Here is a 19,889-nt window from a genome sequence, read left to right as displayed (position 1 = left end):
GAGCCTTGGTGGCTAAAGCATTGTAAAACTTGATTATTTCTGCAATGCTGATGCAGCCCATAGTGTCATAGTTATTCTGGATTCATTTACATGGTATCTAGGCATATGGGGATATGTAGTAAAAATCAGTGATCTTTCCTCCATTACCTTTTCTTCACATGCCTTCTCTACTTGGGCCCTCTACTACATTTCTTTTACTTAACTGCCAGCTTTGGAATTCTGTTGCTTGAAGCTTCTGCATATCATGTTACCATAGTGCTCTTGCTGAAAACCAACACAGAGTTGCTAAAGATTTATATATCCTTGGTAGGTAGCCCTGTCTTTTCTTTTATTCTTCTTTTTTTTGTAATTTGTTTATTGATTTTTAACACTAGCAAATTTATCTATTTGACAATAAAAATCAAAATGATATACATTCAGGGGGAAAAACAGGAAGAAAAAAAAGCACAGAGAAGAAATAGAAAAGTCTCCTCTCCCCAAAAGACATAACTGAAGGGCTTATCGCACAGTTTTTAAAATCGACTTGCTGCTCCAGAATTAGAATTCAATTTGGGAGCGGTAAGTTGATTTTAAAAGCTGTGTGATAAGTCCCTAAAAGACAGTAGGGCTCTGACCCATCAATCTTAATTGTAATGAAAAGGAAAACTAAAAAGATAGGGAAAATATGTTATTCTGCCATTACAGATCCAAATGATGATGGTGGTGGTGGTGATGATGATGATGATGATTTCTTACCTGCCTCTCCCCATGAATCAAGGTGGGGAACAATAACAATTAACAGACACATCAGTTAAAGTACACATCAGTTTAAAAGAACAAATAAGATACGGTACATACCGTACAGTTATTTCATCACATGTGTATCTAGCCTTTCCTCTGTGCCTAGGGTTGCCATAACTGTGCCCTAGGGTTTAGGGAATGGTGTTGGGTGGGGGTGGGGGGTTATTTATTAAATCCATCACAGCCCTGCACAGTAGGCTATTACAAGGTATTCAGAGAAACAAGCATCTACTTGTTCTAGTTGGAATGTTCTTACCTTTGAATTATTAGGCTCTCAGGAAAAACATACTTTACTTTCCAGTCCAAGTAAATAATGCATAAATTTTAACTATAATCAAAACATTTGCATAACATTTTCTAGTTAATGTTTCTGTGTATTAGCATTTAAATTATTTTCTGTGAGCTGCCACACTTTGGAACTTCCTTCCTAGAGAAGCTAAAATGTCTCCTTCTTTGTTGTCCCTTAGGCCACAATTAAGCCCTTTATTTTTCAGCAAGGCTTTGGGGAAAAATTTCCAAGAAAAGGGATTATTTATTTATTTATTTATTGGATTTATATCCTGCCTTTGTCCCAATATAGGATTCAAGGTAGCTTTGCTGCTGTGTTGTTCTTAATATTTGTTTTAAAGTAAGATTTTAAATGCACACTTGTAGTGTCTCCATGTACTGCAGTCAGTGGATACACTAAATATTAATTCCATGTGCATTGTTATTATTATTGTTATATTAACTTGGCATGTTTTTAATTACATATGTATTTATTATATTTTCTGCCTTTATCTAAGCTGCGCTAAGTCCCAGCCTGGAGAAAGGTGCTATATAAATAAAGCAATGTATAGATGATGGCTGGATTTAAAAAAAAAATCATGCTTGTATTATATAGTTTTAAGAGTTTAGACAGATAAATATTAGAATTGTCAATATAACTTATTATTTCTCTACTGAGAAACTGTTTTTGCATGGAATGAACTAGATTTTGTTTATGAAGGAAACTGCTGCATAGTTTTTAACTGCTCTGTGTGTGTGTTTTTAAAGCAAATGCATTCCATCAAAAACACTGATTTGATGATTTGGGGATTAATAATATTTCATATGATCAGATATGCTAATATTATATGAGTGTCTTGCTGCTGAAATTTAAAATACATTTACATAATACCTAAACAGAAATCTAAGCTTTGACATCATTATGTAGGATTTAATTTAAGGTACAGAAAGAGAGAAAATTAAAAATTGTCACACTGATACCTTTTGGCATAAGCCTTTCAACAATACTGTGAGATAGATAGATAGATAGATAGATAGATAGATAGATAGATAGTCTTCCTCAAAAAAAAAAATCTTAGATGAGAATTAATGTATCATTCCTTGAAAGGCCGTAAAAGTGAGTTGTTTGAATATAGTTGAATAGATTGTGGCTGTTTCACTTGTCTAAAGAGGAAATGTTTCTTGTTTTATTAAACACTGTTTTTCTTCCCTCACTAACCAGATAAATTTTACCTGCATCTTAACTTCCAAATCCTCTTAATGAGAAGTGATAATAGAGAAATTATCATTCATGGGTATTATGGTCCATGATTAAAACAATGGGTAAGTGTACTAGAGGCAGTAAACAGAATCATAGAATCTATTATCAAACCTCTTTCACTCTCATTAATTTCCTTCTATTGTTCAATAGAAATCTACCTACCTGCAACTTAACATTGTTAGACCAAGTTCAACCCTCTGGGGTAGAAGAGAACAAGCCTGTACTCTCCTCTCTGTAACAAACCTTGAAGTAAAGATTGCAATCACGTAGCTCTCAGTTTTCTCTTCTCTACTCTGGACATGCCCAGCTCCTTTAACCTTTCCTCTTATGTTTTGTTCTGCATACCTTGTATCATCCTTACTGTCCTTTTCTGAACCTGCTCCAACTTATCTATGTCCTTTTAAAATGAAGTTCCCAGAAGTGAATGTGGGTTACCTTATTGCCCTCTTAGATCCACAACTTCTGTTCCAACTTCCCTGCTCTGGAATTCCAGCTTTTAGCGTGTAACCTACCACATCTGCATTTGGCTTCATAGACACTTAAATGTAGGCAATAATTTAACAACATGATTTTATGCCACTTAGCATTTTAGTCCTGATACTATTTCCAACCTAATTGAGTCTTCACTCTTGAGACTTACTGTAATGGTCCTGAGTTTGACCCAACCCTGATCTGGCTTTGAAAGCAGATATGGTTACCATTTAGCTGCTTTTCAAATAACTTTAGCAAGCTTTAAACTACATCATGTATTTTTCAAGCCACAAATAGTTCATAGAAGGCAGTTATGTGTTCTTTTAACCATCTGTTTTGAAGAATCTAGATTTCATAGGAACAGAATATATAGACCATTAAATGCAACCTGTTTTAAAATTATGTGACCATCAGTTTCTGAAATTGTTATTTATTATTTATTAATATATGACAAAAACAGATAAACACATGTGTTTATATGCCTTAAATTGTCATTGCTGAGAATAGTGTTTAGCTTGTTGTATCTCATCTTAATTTACAGGAATATGATATAATTTGTCCTTAATATAATGGTATTTTCCCTGTTGTTTGTTTTCCTCCATCCTCCTCTCAGTCATAGTGCTGTTTTAGGAACAGTTTAAAGGAAGATTGCTTCTATCACCTCCTCACTTAATTTTAAAGTCTTCTGGTTTTAAGGCTACCATACATATACTACTATAACAGCCTTAACCAATCCAGACCCTTCCAGTTGTTCTGGACTGCAAACCCCATACTTTCTTATCATTGGCCATTTTGGTTGGGGCGGATGTGAGTTGTAACTAGTTGTGGAAAGATTGTGACAGTAAGACCCTGTGAACCTGGAGGGATTGTGTTCATGATTGAGGTTGTATTTCAGGTGTAATAATGACTAACTGATACATTTCTGGGATTAATCTGAAGGTGTAACTGGAATGTACATAACTAAGATGGAGAGTAGCCTGCCAATATGTTTTCTTGGAGACATACTATACATCAAATACCAACATCCTGGTGGAGATTCTCCTGAAGTCACAAACTCAGTTAAGGGAGAAGATTTGTCACCTATTAGCAATCAGCAACATATTGGAGAAAAACCTCACGATGAATACACAGAATTTCCAAAAATGGTAAGAACAGCAAGATCTTTGCCATCACGTGGAAGACGCCCAAGAGGAGCACGATCAGCTCATATTAGACGCCAACAAATGTCAACACTTGGAGAAGAAGAAGGTCCCTTTTCAGATAGAACCGTCCGGAGAGGTATTGGCAGCAATTTTTCCCATCAGACTTGTGCAAGGTTTAAATAATTTATTAAACTGATAATTAAAAAAATAAACTGGGAGATTAGCAGAAAATGATATGTAATTGTACCTTTTCTCTTAGGTAACATATTTATTACTGGCTCTTTCAGAAGTATTTTTCTGTCTATAAATTCTACAATCTGATTAATGCCTGGAGATGGTAGGATTTGTAATACAGAGTCCAGAAACTGCCAAGCTGGGGCATGAGATCTAAAAAGCCACTCAATTAAGTTTTCTAATTAATTTGCATTACTCTTCTTTTCCCCTACCACAAACAACACATATACAGTCACCCCTTGGAACTTGTGGGGGAGCCATTCTGCACCCCACTGCAAGTTCCAAAACGTGTGCATATTCAAACCCCATAGGCTTGAATGGGGCACATGCATGCAGGGGGCATGCCATGGGCACGCATATCATTGAGGTTAATGATGGTCACTCCTCCACGGATTTTCAAGTCTGCAGACTTGGAGGGGTGACTGTACTGTTCATTTATTCAGTAAATTTCAGTAAATTGAAAATAGATACTAGCTAATATCTTGTGAGTTTGATTGCAATGAGGTTGAGAGACAGTGGCAGCAGGGAGGGCTTAATCCACCCTATAATAGCATGTATATGAAACCTCTTAGCATGATAGGGAAACAGTGGGTGCATACCAGCCCCATATGCAGGGAGATGCAGGGAGGTCTTGAATCAACTGCCCTTCAGTAGCTAGGATTCAGTAGTGAATCCTAGATTGTATCTCCATCTCTAGTTGTAATAGCTGTCCAGTCATTATAAGTCCATTGTTGTCTTCTTTGTAACTTCCAAGTCCAAAACAAAATTTGATAAATCTAATTTTTGTAATATATAACCTAAAGTGAGTTCTGTATTGCTTCTCTAGCTTTTGTCAGAAAAATATACCTCATGTTGACAGTTCAGCTTGGCTTCACTGTTGGTATAATATGCTTGTTCATCTACTGGTAAGTATAGCTAATAATCACAGTTTTCCAGATACATTACAGTGGGCCTAGGTTTGGTTTATCAGGGCAGACCTTGCTAGCTTCTCTAGTACTTGAATTCCAGAGGCATTGGAATTGGGCTGGGCTTCTGCATTTTGTATCTCCCCCGCTAACTTATTGTTTTAGCATCTTTGGGGCAGCTACTTCTACTTTTACCAGCCTGTTCCATTCAGAAGGGTTATGTTTCCTATGGGCCCAGTATCCAAGGAACAAAACTTACCCATAGTGGAACCTCTGTCTTATGTGAGAGCTTGCTAGCTTCCTTTGTGTTTGTATTTCAGAGACCAGAGCAAGACTGTGACCCCCTATGTTTTGTAATGCTCCCAGTGCCAGTTTAAGTCACTACAGTGGGACTTCTTCTACCCAAAGTGTGTTCATGCCCCTCCCCACCTGGATCACGTCACAAATATGGCTGTGTATCTGACTGAAAAGAACTGAATGTCTCCTGCTCTTGCATTACTTCATTTACTCAGCCTGTCTGTCTAAACCATCCATGTTCAGTGCTTGTTTTATTGGGGAGAGGTGGGGTCTGTTCTCCTTAACTTTGGTGACATCTCCACATACCCACAATGGTGGACCTGAGGTATCTAAAACTGGGAGAAGTGAGAAACATGACTTGTGGATTTTGCTGAACTCCTCATAGTGGTGATTGGTAGTTCTCATATCACCTGTGAATCTACTCCATGTTTATCACACTAGAAAAAAAGGCCAAAACAGAGCTGGAGAATAGCACCTTTCCCTGTGCCTTACTGCATGATATTGTGGTGCTTCAGTTCTCTTCCCAAATGAGAAAGTTGTCAAAGCAAATTCTTTGTCCAGCTGAAGAAATCTGTTTTGACAAAAAAACTCAAAGAAATCTGTTTAACTGTCTCCTGTGGAAAGACAACTGAAACATTACTCTCCTGCTCAGTTTTGGCTTTCTTTTCTAGTGCAATAAGATGCCAAATCTAGATGTTAAATTAGAACTATCCAAGGTCCTGACTCCTGCCCCCAAAATAGGTTCAGCACTTTGGATAGCCCATTCAGTGTCAAATCTCAGAACAGACTCTCCACCCCCTGACATGGCCGCACCAGTCACCAAAGGCCTTCCTCCACTTGCTTCTCCATAATTTGACTACCATGCTTAACCACTGAAAGTGTCACACGTGGTTACATCTTTTTCTTGGGAATATTTACCACATTTCCTACTGGAAACATACACTGGGACTTCGGGGGGGGGGGGGACATGTCCAAATATTAATACTGAGAATCTGACCAGAACAGTTCACCACTGGCCCCCTGTAAGTCTAAAAGAGGTTTCATTCAGTCCTAGTTAGAAGAGACATCTGTCTCTTTTGCCTTTTTTAGGAATGAATATCTGTATAACAGTCACAGTGAAGGGGCAGCAGATTTTTGTATCAAGAAGTTGCTTTTATATTGTTTTTCTTCTCTGTCTGTCTGCACTAGACAGATGACACCATGAGATATTATGTCTAGATATTTAACCTTTGGCCCATCCCATTCTGTATGTACATTTACCTGGTGAGATATGAGGGGTGCTGGAATCACCCATTAGATTTCCCCCCTTTTTGGTTGCCTCCTGGATTCTATGACATAGTTTAATGTGGAAGAGTCTGCATCTTAAATCTCACCATTCTTTCACTATAAGAACATAGAAAGATGGACTTTTGGTCCATCTAACACTCTATTGTCAGCTCTGACAGCAGTTAGGAAGGTCTTTGTTTAGGAATAACTGGAGATCTCTGGCATTTAAGCAACAAACCAAATAGAACAAATACACAAAGAAGACTAGAAACAATCTGTAGTAATCTGTTTCTGTGGCACTGTAATCCAAAAGCTTTGGTAAACAGATTAAACATCCTGTTAAAAACAATCTGTTATACTTTCCTAAAGTGTTCATTCACCAGCCAGGTAAGATGTTAGAACATTTCCAGAGTGCCTATGTGAATCTGCCCTTCCCTAATAAAGGTAAGAAGAATGAGATCTTTGCATAGGATTTACAAATACTTAAGCTGTGATTCCTTTAGCTACATACGTATTAATAAATGCATAATTCAGACCCTGTATTTAAACATAACCATGTATCATACTAACCTGAATACATCTTAGAAGCTGTACAGGGTTGCACAGAGCCAGCATAGTGTAGTGGTTTGAGTGTTGGATGCTGATTGTGGAAACCAGGATTTGAATCCTTGCTTGGCCATGGAAACCCACTGGGTGAGTTTGGACTAATCACATTCTCTCAGCCTCAAAACCACTTCTTGCTAAAAAAAATCCCTCGTGATCCTTAGGATCATCATAGATCAGAAACAACTTGAATGCACACAACAACAAACATGGTTGGGGCTGGTTAGTACTTGAACAGAAGACCATCAAAGAATGTTTTGATACACCTTTATTGCGAGAGAGCTTGGATAGAAAAAATAAAGAATAAAATATTAATCCATCTACTCTGAAGATTTCCTAACTGCTTTTAACCCCTTTTCTTTTTTTGTCTAGGAAATATCTTACAATATGGGTACGTAGGCGACCATGGTTTTGTTATACCCTCTTGTAAGTATAATGGATATAGGTGTCATTTAAATCACACACCTTTCCTACCATGCCTTATTATAATAAAATATGTGTGTTTTTTTAAAAAAAAAACAATCAACAAAGCAAATATTTATAAGACAAAACAACAACAACAAGCCAGAAATACAAAATGAACAAGCAAAAACTTAGACCAGTAAATGTCATTATTTCTCCCGGGAAATAAGTCAAGTAAATAATAAAATTATTTTTGATGCTGAGAAAAATGACTGCATATTTGATGTTAGAGATTAACTACAGCTGTTTGTTGACCATCATATTCAATACAACCATTCAATTTTTGTATTTAGTTTGTCATCTGAGTTAATACTATTCCTGATATTTTATCCTATTATTCCTCTAAGCATGGTATAATAAATATTTTGAATGAATATATCCGTTCAAGCTGTGATAAGACAATAATAATCTGTCTTTTAATATATTAAATTTGTACAAGTCAGGAAAAAGAACTAATCTAATGGAACAGACAGCCTCAAGGAGATTTTACTACTATTCTAATAACATTCAAATTTCTCCCCAGTTGACAGTTCAACCAAATATGAAAACAATCTTTATTTTGTGTCTGTACTTCCAACCAATTGGATTTTAAGAACTGTTTTTTGTTAGTTTTGATTAAAGAGAGGTTATCTAACCACCTCATCATTATGTTCATACAGTTGTCTCTTGTGTTTAGGTTTATGATACAAGAAGAATTAAGATAGTCACTAGAGTTCTAAAAAGACGCCTGAGTCAGTATAGTACCAGTTAAGAGTATTTCAAGCTGTTAGAAGGTGTAAAGTATCCTGTGTTTGTGTTTTCACTTACTGTGTTTAAATGGCTTTATGCGTTTTAATCTATGTTGTACCCCACCTCAAACTTTGGGGAGAGGCAAGTAAGAGATGATGATGATGATGATGATCTTGTTCTTTTTTTTAAGACCAGCAATCTTGATACTGGCTATTGCTTTAGCCTGTTGTGATCATGCCCGCAGAAAATTCCCACTGAACATCATTTTGTTATTTATATTTGTAAGTATATGTTGAATGTTATTTTCATGTTAGCATACATTATTTCAGTGAAGTAAGCTAATCACTGTTATCAGTACTTTACTTCCTATGCAGCAGAGATGTATTTGTGGTGAACAGTTCTTTCTAAGAGATACTGAAAATCTGGGGGAAAATCAAACCTTTCTTCACAAGTGTATCCTTGTGATTACTGCATGTCACATTCTTGCATGAGTATTGTGGGCATCCATCACTATGTTCGGTAGTGTCCTCTATGACCATCTACAGAATTTCCTTTTCTCCTTGTTCCGCTTCAGTTTGAGAAATTTAATTTTGAAAATATTTGTATATCCTTGGTAACCATGCTAAATTCTTAATGTGTGGCTACAGAGTTAGAGTACTTCTCCAGTATCAATTACTGTGCTGCCATAATAATGGAGCTGGAATAATAATGGGTGCACCAGCTTGCAATTCATGAAACTGGTCTGTAAAGCTATTTTACCAAGTGTATTTATATGGAAATAAAATGCCTTTACATGTAATTCATGGCTTTTATAGACCGATCACCTTCTGGACTGGAACGTACTCATGCAGTGCACTACTACATTTGTAGTGATAGTATGGTACAAAGTGTTTTGTGAATGGGTGCATGGAGAATTGAAGCTTCAGATAGGAACCATTTTGAATTCACTTGTAGCAAAACTTGCACAGTCTGTCCATTCTTCAGTCCCTGATACAAAGTTTTTACAGAGCTTGACACAGACAATATTATATAAACAATGTTCTCACAACCCATTATAAACTTAGATTTGCTGGTTGGGAAATAGTAAAATGGATGGATTCTGCACACTAAAGAATGCCATCAGAGCTCCTCCTCAGTTGGAGAATATACTTCCTCTTACAGGAATAAGTGCAAAAAGGGCCTTATGCAAATTAATACTATGAATTCACAAGAACAGGGTTTTATGTTTCCATGAGTATGTTATATTTTTATTTTTCTATTTTATTTTTAGACTGTTCTTCAAGGTACCTTGCTTGGATCAATTGCAGCGTAAGTTGTTAATCAACAGTTTGAATTGAGTGCACTGATATAATTATGTGTCATAGAAACATTTATGTGTCCTTCTTTGCTTAGCTTCTTTGATGCAGAAGCTGTGATGTGGGCTGTTGGTGCCACTACATTTATAACGTTTGGATTGTCTGTCTTTGCTCTTCAGACAAAAGTAAGCAGTCTGTGATTAAATTTCTTACATAACCATTTGAGATATGGATGGTTAAGTCACTGTTAGATGTGTTCTGTCTTCTGAGTGGAGATAGTGTGGTATAACAGAGAGCCAGCATGATGTAGTGTTGGACTATACTATAACTCTGGAGAGCAGGATCTGAATCCCCACTCAGCCATGGAAACCCACTGGATGACTTTGAGCAAGACACTCTTTCAGCTTCAGAGGAAGGCAACCCCCCTTTAAGAAATTTTGTCAAGAAAACTCTACTATAGGTTTGCCTTAGAGTTGCCATAAGTCAGAAGCAATCTGAAGGTATACAGCAACAACAATCCCCTGAAAGCAGGCTTAGGATATGAGTTAACAGAAAACACATATAAGGGATGCCTAAGAAACTATTTCTTTAGGGTAGTTATCCAGATGACATTGTATGATTAGGATGAACACAAAACTTCACTTAGGGAACATTTCAAGGTGCAGTCAGGTTCAAGCAGAAAGTGTCTCTCCATAAATCAGGAGTATCTGACAATGGTTTGAGCAAATGTGAGATAGCAGTAATATAATCAATACATGTTGACCAGTCTTCATAAAAGGAGTGTGATTACTTTTGACCATTACAAGAATTGATGGTGTAGGAAAGTTTTTCAAGTAACCATGTATTCCAAACTTTAGTCCACCATTTTTCTAGAGTTCAATCTCCTGTCTTCCAGCAGGCAGCTATTTCAGTTCTTGCAGCAGCCAGAAGGAAGGCAATAAGGTTTATGTGTTTCAGAGCACTGTTTTCTTTGGTATACAAATGGAGTAACAAAAGTGCAGGACAAAAATTGATCATTTGTTTGGTGATAAGTGAGATCTAGTTTATGATTGGTGTTCAAAAGATTTAACTTTGGAAAATCCTATCTACACATGGAGATAGTAGCCAATCTATTTGCAATTCCTCCAGCATAATGGTGGGATGGGAAATTTATAGCTATTCTTGATAACTGGGCGGAAGTTAGATACTATTTCTGAATTGTTTTCTCTCTTGTGTTAGCTGATCTGGACTTATAAGGGGGAGAAGTCCAAATTTGAGTCAGTAATGTTCACCTCAAAGTCCAATAGGCAAGTTAATCTAGGAAAGAGGCCATTCCCATATGTGGTTTCCACTAAAGTTATACCGTATATACAGTTGCAGCCTTTCCTTTATTTTGTGGATGATTGTTAGCACATATATTCTCAATGCTTTTTAACATCTACACGAAACCCCTTGGAGAGAACATCCGGAGGCATGAGGTGGGGTGATCTCAGTAGGTTGATGACACCCAAATTTATTTCTTCATGCCTCCAAATACAGCCTCAGCTAATGATAGTGTGTCCCCTCTGAATGAATGCCTGGAGGAGGAGGCTAGATGAAGAAAAACAAATTGAAACTGAATCCAAAGAAGAGAGAGATGTTTAATACTAAGGGGGCTAATCCGGGTCGGGTGGTATGTTAACTGGTCAGGGTGGGGTTACACTTGCCCTGAAAGACTATGCTCACAGTTTGGGAGTACTCCTAGATGTATATCTTTCTAAATGTCAGCCCAGATAGATGTGATGACCAGGAGTGCTTATTATCAGCTTTGGCTGATATGCAAGCTGTGCCTCTTCCTAGATAGAACTGGAAGACCTGAAGATGGTGTGATGACTGGATCTCTTAGATCTCTTACACTCAGTCTTTCAGATCCCCTCACACTGGGTCTCTCAGATGCCACCGATTGGCACCAAATTATGTGACGACCACTGGGCTACACAGGATTTTTCTCCTTTCTTAACCTAAATAGTTTGAGGCTTCTTTTCCCTCAAAACTCTCTCTCTCTAACCCTTGGTTCTCCCGTTGATTTAAATGCCCCTACTATTAAGTGTTTTTAATATTCTTGGTAACATGTTTTGAAATTACTTCAGGTCACTCCTTTGTGAACAAAAAGAAAATAACTTTTATTTACATGCAGAACTTATAATAGACTCTTTCTTGGTCATTGGTTCACAAGGTTTGTTGTTACAATATACAGTGTGCCTGCGTCTTACGCTGAAGCTGCGCTGCAATATAATGAATGGAGAGTGCGCCTGTGGCGTGTGCATGCTGCTGTGCTGCCATGCACAAGCCCCATTATATTCAAAGGGACTTGAGCATATGCATTATTTGCCTTATGCGGCGGGGGGAGGGTCCGGAACGGATCCCCCATGTAAGGCAAGGGCCCAATGTTATAAGGACAGGTTGCTTACCTGAATCTGTAGTTCTTTGAGTGGTCATCTGCAAATTCACACAAATAGGATATTCTGCACCTGTGCAGTAAAGCTCAGAAACTTGTGGAATCACTAGGCAAAACTTAGATTGCAACTTTTTGGTGGTAGCTCCACTCATCCCAATATAAACCCCCTATTGGTCCTGCGCCTCTCCAGTTCCATAAGTACACCATATAGTAGGGACAGAGTGAATTAATAATGAGCGAAACACGACTGAGGGGAGTATGGGCGGGATTTATGTGAATTCGCAGATGACCACTCAAAGAACTATACTTATAGGTAAGCAACTTGTCCTCCTTCTTTGTGGTCTCTGCGAATCACACAAATGGGTTAGACTGACAAGCTTTGGTCAGTGGAGGAGGGAGTTTCATGACACAATTCTTAAAGTTGAAACAAGTTGTGTTTATTAACAACAACAAACCAATAAACTGTAATGTGCATCTCATATGGCAAGTCATGTATGATGTACTTGTCAAATGTCATTCATTATTTTCAAGGATAAGCAATAAGAACAATCAAACTCAAGTATGCATTAAACTGTCATTCATATATCTAAAACATGGCACAATAAACTTTCAAACTTGAAAAGTGCAGTTGTTTGTCCAAGGTGGAAGGATGACATCACTTTGGGAAGAAAGGATATGTTGGGTGGGAGCACGACCTTGTCTTTATGAAAACAAAGATAGGGCTGGTCAGCCCACAGAGCACAAATCTTGCTCGCATGTGGAGTGGAGGTGATGGCCACCAGGAAGGCAGTTTTCCAAATTAATAGCCTAAGGGCATGGGTTCGAAGGGCTTCCCCAATAGGAAGGCAAGGACCAGTTCAAGGCTCCAAGTTGGTGTTGGTATCAAAAAATAACAAGAGAAAAAACAGCTATGGGTCCAAGTGGAGTCAACGGGCTCTATAGAGCCTTTTTGTAACAGAGAGTGCACTTTGTTGAGCAGGGTGCCTGAGGGGGAGGTGGAAATCACAGTTCCGGTGGGCAGGAGTTCTTCAAACTCTAGGGCATAGCCTCAACAGATAATAGTGTGAGCCCAAGAGTCGGAAGTCACCATGGCCTATGAGTTGGAAGAAGGGCCAAGCCTATCCCCGAAAGGGGTCAAGATGGAGTGGGCTCTGTCTGATCACAGTTGTTTCCTGCCTTGGTCTGAGCTCTTTTTTTGGTACCCTTGCTGGTACCATTGCTGAGGAGGCTGGCGGTGACCAGATGAAGATGACTGGGATGGGTATGTTTGGCGCCCTTGGTCTAGGGTGGGGTACTGGCATTCCTGTTGTTGGAAGGAACGGTATGGGCACTGGGATTTTGGATAGCTAGAGCGCTGGCCTCCGTACCTATGCCTAGAATTGCACCTGTAAGTGGAGGAGGACATACCATGTCGCCTCGTGCTGTTCTCATTTTGTACCAGAAATTCAGCTTTTCATCTGTGTCTTTGCTGAATAGTCCAGTATCATCAAATGGCATGTCCTCAATCAAAGTCCAGGGTTGCAGTGTCAAGTCGGAAGTTGAAGCCAAGCATGGTGTCGGAGCAAAATTGAACCTGACAAAACCTTGGCCATGCAATCGACTGAGTGTCGAGCTGAGTTGATTTGCTGGGCTCCCAATGTGTGCGCCTCAGAATGTAGAGCCAGAGCCACCAGCCGCTTCTTGTCCAGCAGGTTGTCAATGATGGGTAGCATCCCCTCCCAGATATGCTGCTGGTAGGCCCCCATGTAGGTGGAATAGTTTGCGACCTTGAGGTCAAGAACAGTGGCCACGTAAAGCTTCTTCCCTATTCTGTACAACCTTTTACCCTCCTTGTCTGTTAGAGATGAGGAGGGCTTTGGGGTAAAAGACTGCTGGACCTCCCCAACAATAGCAGAATTTGGCCTCAGGTGTTCAAAGAACCAGGATGCTGAGGATGGTGTAATCTGGTATAGATTTTCTATTTCTCTTGACAGGATGGTAGGCGGGTTCTGCCAAGGTCGTTGGACGATCTTCTGCATGGAAGGCAGAAAGCCAATGGAAGCTTCTCATATATCCGTTGCTCAGTGGGGTCCAATGGATCCTCCTTGGTATGGTTGACATTGATGTTTATCACACTATGCTCTTAAAGAGCTACTATTCCAGTGTGACTCCTCTAGCAGCCTCCTGTTGCATGCTGGGATTGGCAGTTTTAAGGAGCTGAACTTCTCTGCCTGAGAATTCTAAATACCCCTCCTTAAAACTGCCAATCCCAGCATGCAACAGGAGGCAGCTAGAGGAGTCACACTGGAATAGTACCTCTTTAAGAGCTCGTCTGATAAACACCATTGATACCAAGAGTGTTGGACATCCGGATTACCTGTTCTGCAAAGGTTTTGATATCATTGGGAGGGGAGGCGTTTTCGTGCACCACCAACGCTGGACAAGGAGACAGTCTTCTCACAGACCGTTCAGATGGAGAAGAGGAACGGGATGATCCCGGGGATGTGTTGGACGGGACTCAAGGAAGAGGGCGCACCTGCAGGGATCCCTGAAGAGCAAGAACCAGTGGAGCCTAGGCAGGTGTTGTGTGACTGGCAGTTGTCTAAGTCGATGCATACTGGGCTGGTGACGGGGAGCAACATTGGTTCACGGAGCAACATCTGTCCGCAGAGCTCTTGTGGAGTTGATTGATATTGACTAGCATGTAGTAGCAACCAGTCACATAATCGTAAACCAGGTTTGGATATTCCTCAAACACAGGATCGTCCTCCACTTGAGCAACCACATCATGATGGGGCTCGGAAGGGATCTCTGCTGTCACCTCCACCCGATGTCCAGGGCAAGCTGCGGTTGGGTCCTGTGGCTCATGGGGCCAAGCAACACCCGCTGCATTCAGTGTCAGAACTGGAGAATCGGCTTCACAAATCTCACCCTCAGAGCTAACATAATTTGGACCACCTGGAGCTCCAGAAAATGTTCTCTTGATGGAAGGACCAGCGGCTCGGTTCACCGAGGTGTCAGGGCCACACAAGCCTGAGTAGGATCAAAGCCCAAAACAGTTGGGGGGACGCTTCTTCCTATCCAACTTTTCTCCTGAAGGAGAAGACGAAGAACAGCCCCTTTTGGAGAAGTGCTCAGCAGACCTTTCCCTCCTTCATGGAGATGCTTCTTCGGCATGGTGCTTATGCTTTGAGGAGCACTTAGTTGAAGACTTGGGATCAGAGCCCTGATTCCAGTCAGATTTCTGACCATGCTTGGACGACTTGTCCTTAGCCTTAGGGGAATGATCTCCTGATCTTTTAGAGGCAGCATCCCCTGATTTTGAACTCTGTAGGCGCGCTCTCTCTCTCGAAGAAGCACCCTTGGCCTTGGAGGCAGGAGTCGGTTGGAGGGCCTACTGATATCAGGCCGCTTTCAGGAGGGAGTCTTGGTTCTTCCGGGCTTGGGGGGGTCAGAGACCTGCACAAGGAACAGGAGGAGATATTGTTCTCTTCCCCCAAGCACAATAGGCAGGGATCATGGGGATCTTACCTCCACATATCACACATTTGAATGAGGCCATCATTGAACAAACCCAATCGGTCAAGAATAGAAGAGTTGTAGGGCAGGCCAAGGATCAATCAATTTGCTACGATCACCAAGACAAATTCCAATAGAGTAGTCAAACAGTCCAAGATCAAATTCCAAAATCAGTAGAACAGTCAGAAGTCGTTTGGAGAACAGCGATTCCACAAGCAGTTCCCTCTAACTGCCCATGTGTTGGAAGAAAGGAACTGTAGAGGTGCAGGACCGATAGGGGGTTTATATTGGGATGGGCGGAGCTACCGCCAAAAAGTTGCAAACTAAGCTTTGCCTAGTGATTCCAGAAGTTTCCGAGCTTTACTTTGTGTGATTCGCAGAGACCATGAAGAAGTAGTATATATCACTGCAGTTGTTAAAAATTGACTTTGTTCAAATTCCCTCACTGACTTGCTTACCATAAAACACATATCACTGGACTTCCTTTGTCCTTTTCACATGGATCTACAATATTTTGTTATTTGCATTCTTATTACTTCTGGATGATAGGCATTTCTGATTTCAGTCTTGTTTCTTTTTAGTGGGACCTTACCATTACATCAGGAGTGTTGTTAATTTTACTTTTTATATTATTAATTTTTGGAGTTCTTGGTGCCATCTTCCAAACAATAGTAAGTAATGGACATTTATTTTTAACTGGAGGGAATAATTATTTTATATTTTAATGCCACCTGTCTCTCCAAACTTGTTTCATTCTGTTCTTTGGCTCTCCTCCTGTGTAAGTTTCAAGAGAAGTGTAGTGCCTTCCTGCTTTTGTGCTGCCCAACTCACCAACCCTCGCCCCAAAAAACATTGTGGACACTTTTGATTCTGCTATATAAATTTTTAATTTATAAATTGAGCTCAAATTCAGGTCTACTGAACCTCTATTAATCTAGGGATGGTACGGTAATTTAGAGATGGATGGTGTAGGTGTTTAGGAATGGGGTTCCAAGTATAAAGAGCAGCAAGGGAGAATGTAAGATAATAAAGTGTGGTAATGGAAAAGGAGATACCATGAACAGGGATATATCAGGATATGTCTGGGCCACCAGAAAGCAACAGAGAATAGATAATTTGCTTACATGTAAAGGTCCTTCTCTTTCATTTGTCTGACACTGACCCAGTGCTTGCCAGTATCTTGTCTTTCATGGATGCACAACACTGAATCAGTCCAAGAGACTAGTATTCATACAAGGGAAACTAAAATAATGAGACAACAGAATTAGGTACTAGGATGTAGAGATAAAAGATGATAAATCTTATGTATGTTTTTGAAACACAAAGAACCTAGCTTGGGAGGTGTCACTAACTACCTTCAGACATTGCAGACTTACCTTCTTATCTTACACCTTAGTGTAAATCACCATCATCAGTTCCACCACCATACAAAGCCTTGAATATATATATATAGAGTGTGTGTGTGTGTGTGTGTGTTTGTGTGTGTGAGAGAGAGAGGTTATTTAAAAATAAACCATCTATAGAGTTAAAACCATGCAATGTATATACAACACACAATGCAAACTATTTAACAAGAGATTGTTAGCATTAATTAATTCTTGATAATAACATGGATATATTAAAATATTAACGTTTATTCTTCCTTGATGCTAACTTTAAACTCCTTCTTTGTAGTTGCTACGTTTAATATATGCTGGAGTTGGAACACTATTTTTTGGCATAGTAAGTTTTCAACATAAGAAAACCTGAGGCTGAATCTGTTGAGATGCTTTCTGTTTCTTCATGACAAACAAGAATGTGCTTTATCCACAACATGAACTTTTAGGCAATGCAATAAGAAAAGATACTAATGATTTTCCCCTCTATGGATAACTCTAAATCTGAGCTACATGAAGAAACTGCCCTTTGATAGATAATAATTTAAATTGGGGTCATTAATTTTATAGGGAACTGTGGTGAGCCTTTGACTCAATGCTCTTCTTCCCTTTTATCTCACTTAATATGCAGGATATAGGGAAAACTTAAACTGAGTTTATCTAAACTATAGGTCTACATTTAGAACAAATTAAGACTTCTAAGTCAATGAAGGCAATGGCACACCTCCTCTGAACAAATCATGCCAAGTAAACCCCATGATAGCTTCATCTTTAGGGTTGCCATAAGTCAGAAACTTGAAGGGCACACATACTGTACACTCCCTCTTAACTGCAAGTTGCAATGCGTCTTTATCTCTTACCAAGGCCTTTGTGAAGATCATTAAGGGTTGTCCCAAACTTTGGCCAAGTGAGCTGCTGGGCCATGTGTTTCAGCTACCAAATGGCTGAATTGCCACCCCCTGATCTCACTGGCTTTGTTCTATCACAACGACAGCCACCTTTACCAAACTGTGTGCCTTTTTCTTTTTTGTGTTCTGGCCCTTGATGTTTGTCCATTATTTGTGGCTGGATGTACAGGCTCAAAAAGATCTTTGAGCCAAGCGCCACTTGTGGATTTTTTTTTAAAGTGACATCAACCTTATGTTCACAATATGTTAGCTTGCTCTTTACTATATGCACAATGGCACAAAGATCGTGAAGAAGCAAAGATTGTTTACCTCTAACTCCGGTTCTTCAAATTGGTCATTTTTGCATTCACACATCCCACCCTCTTTCCTTGCACTAGTATGGTGCCTTGTTCAGAGCATAATATTTGACTTTGATACCTTTCTGCTCTAGAATATTCAGAGCAAAGTTCTCCACTGGTACAGCTCCTGTAAGTGTAAATGCACAAGTGACAACATGAACCAGTTACATGTGAACAGCTTATGCATCACTTGAAAGCTGCACTTACTGAAAACAAATCTTTATTGAAGACCAGACTTAAAACACTTCTTAGGAGAAGAGACTGTTGGGTTTTTTTTAAAGAATGTAGCAGGTACAGGTATAACAATGTAATCAGAAATACAAATCAAAGCCCAAAGAATGCCATATTTAAAGTTGTATATGGGTGACTTTATATTTCATTGCTTATGGAGCTGTCATTTCTAGAAAACTGAGTTGAATTCAGATTAAATTGCATCATCCAGTTCATTGATTTTAATAGTATAGAGTTCTGCATGGCAGGATCTAATTTTTTTTTTCTGGAGTCACAAACACTCTATACAGCTTCATTTTAATCTCACACAAATTAATAAAAATATTTTAAAATTTGAACCAGCTCCTGTTATTTCTGGATTAAGCAGCACTAGAGACCTATTTTTCATTGAGACCAGGGTTTCTCAGTCAGAGTTCCTTGGAAACCTGGCGTTCCATAAGAGATTGCATTTGGGGGAAAAGTAAACCTTTTTTTAAAAACGCTTTTTTTATAGTGAAGATATAAATGTTATGCAGGATTTTCCTAAAACATGAAAAATTCAAGGGTTTGTCCAGGTTAAAAATTTGAGAAAGACTGTTCTAGATAAAGATCTAAAGCTATCAACAAGGACAAAATGATTATGGTAAGAAACAATATGTTAACAATGTTGACTATTGTGCAAAATAATTGTTTTTAAAGTAACATGTTGAATAAAAATGGTAACATACTACTTTTTCTGTTGTTGTTGAAGTATCTGTTGGTGGATACACAACTAATGCTGGGAAAGAAGCACCACTACCGCCTGCAACCTGATGACTATATTTTTGCAGTACTGAATGTCTACATTGACATTATCAATATGTGCTTGTTTGTATTACAATTTATTGGTTTTATGAAGTGAGAAGTATGTTAGCTCAATAAAGAGGATTGCTACAGAAGGTGCGTAAGCGGAAGTCTGGAAAGCACTTGGAGGGGAAAAAATAGACCATCGTGAATTAAGGAAGCAAATAGCCTGCCCACAAATATAGTTATAAAACTAGACATTGGGGTAGGATTGTACTTACATTAAACTTACTGCATATGTATTTTTGTTTATAATGTATTAAAACTTTGTATGAAGATTTAATATGGTGGTGTGCAAGTTTGAAAACTTGAACACAAGCATGAATGTAATTTGAATAAATGTTCTACAGACAATTTCAGAACATAATCTGAAACAATTTAGTTTTCAAATTCAGGCCAAGCCTATGTATCAGGTGGCCTTATGTATTATTATTATTATTATTATTATTATTATTATTATTATTATTATTATTATTATTATTATTTTCTTATAACCGCCTTTCTCCCAATATAGGGACTCAAAGCGGTGGGTTCTTACCACAACAATAGAAGACGAGACATTGTTTTTTGGTCCTCATCAGAAATCAA

General features: G+C 39.0%; 1 protein-coding gene across 5 annotated transcripts; it reads left to right on the top strand.

Moving 5' to 3' along the window:
• Positions 1-34: 34 nt before the first annotated feature.
• On the top strand, positions 35-19,726 carry LOC121932437 (protein lifeguard 1-like). 5 transcript variants are annotated; one of them, XM_042471055.1, is made up of 13 exons: positions 35-306; positions 685-757; positions 2,270-2,370; positions 2,459-2,557; positions 3,719-4,057; positions 4,982-5,060; positions 7,599-7,652; positions 8,608-8,698; positions 9,688-9,725; positions 9,810-9,897; positions 16,208-16,297; positions 17,301-17,348; positions 19,210-19,726. In XM_042471055.1, the coding sequence occupies exons 5-13, from the start codon at positions 3,730-3,732 to the stop codon at positions 19,357-19,359; spliced, it is 966 nt and encodes a 321-aa protein (XP_042326989.1). In that variant the 5' UTR covers positions 35-306; positions 685-757; positions 2,270-2,370; positions 2,459-2,557; positions 3,719-3,729; the 3' UTR covers positions 19,360-19,726. The 5 variants fall into 5 exon arrangements, with proteins under 5 accessions (XP_042326989.1, XP_042326988.1, XP_042326987.1 ...); XM_042471054.1 differs by lacking the exon at positions 685-757; XM_042471053.1 differs by lacking the exon at positions 2,459-2,557.
• The last annotated feature ends 163 nt before the right edge of the window (positions 19,727-19,889 follow it).

The sequence above is a fragment of the Sceloporus undulatus genome, chromosome 6, assembly GCF_019175285.1.
Source record: "Sceloporus undulatus isolate JIND9_A2432 ecotype Alabama chromosome 6, SceUnd_v1.1, whole genome shotgun sequence".
NCBI lineage: Eukaryota > Metazoa > Chordata > Lepidosauria > Squamata > Phrynosomatidae > Sceloporus > Sceloporus undulatus.
The sequence above is the reverse complement of the archived record's forward strand: the minus strand, read 5'-3'. Positions and strand labels throughout refer to the sequence as shown.

Coding starts and splice junctions, on each gene's coding strand:
- LOC121932437 (XM_042471052.1), top strand. Junction 8,699..9,687: donor TCATTTTGTTATTTATATTT/GTAAGTATATGT, acceptor TTTTATTTTTAG/ACTGTTCTTCAAGGTACCTT. Junction 9,898..16,207: donor TCTTTGCTCTTCAGACAAAA/GTAAGCAGTCTG, acceptor GTTTCTTTTTAG/TGGGACCTTACCATTACATC.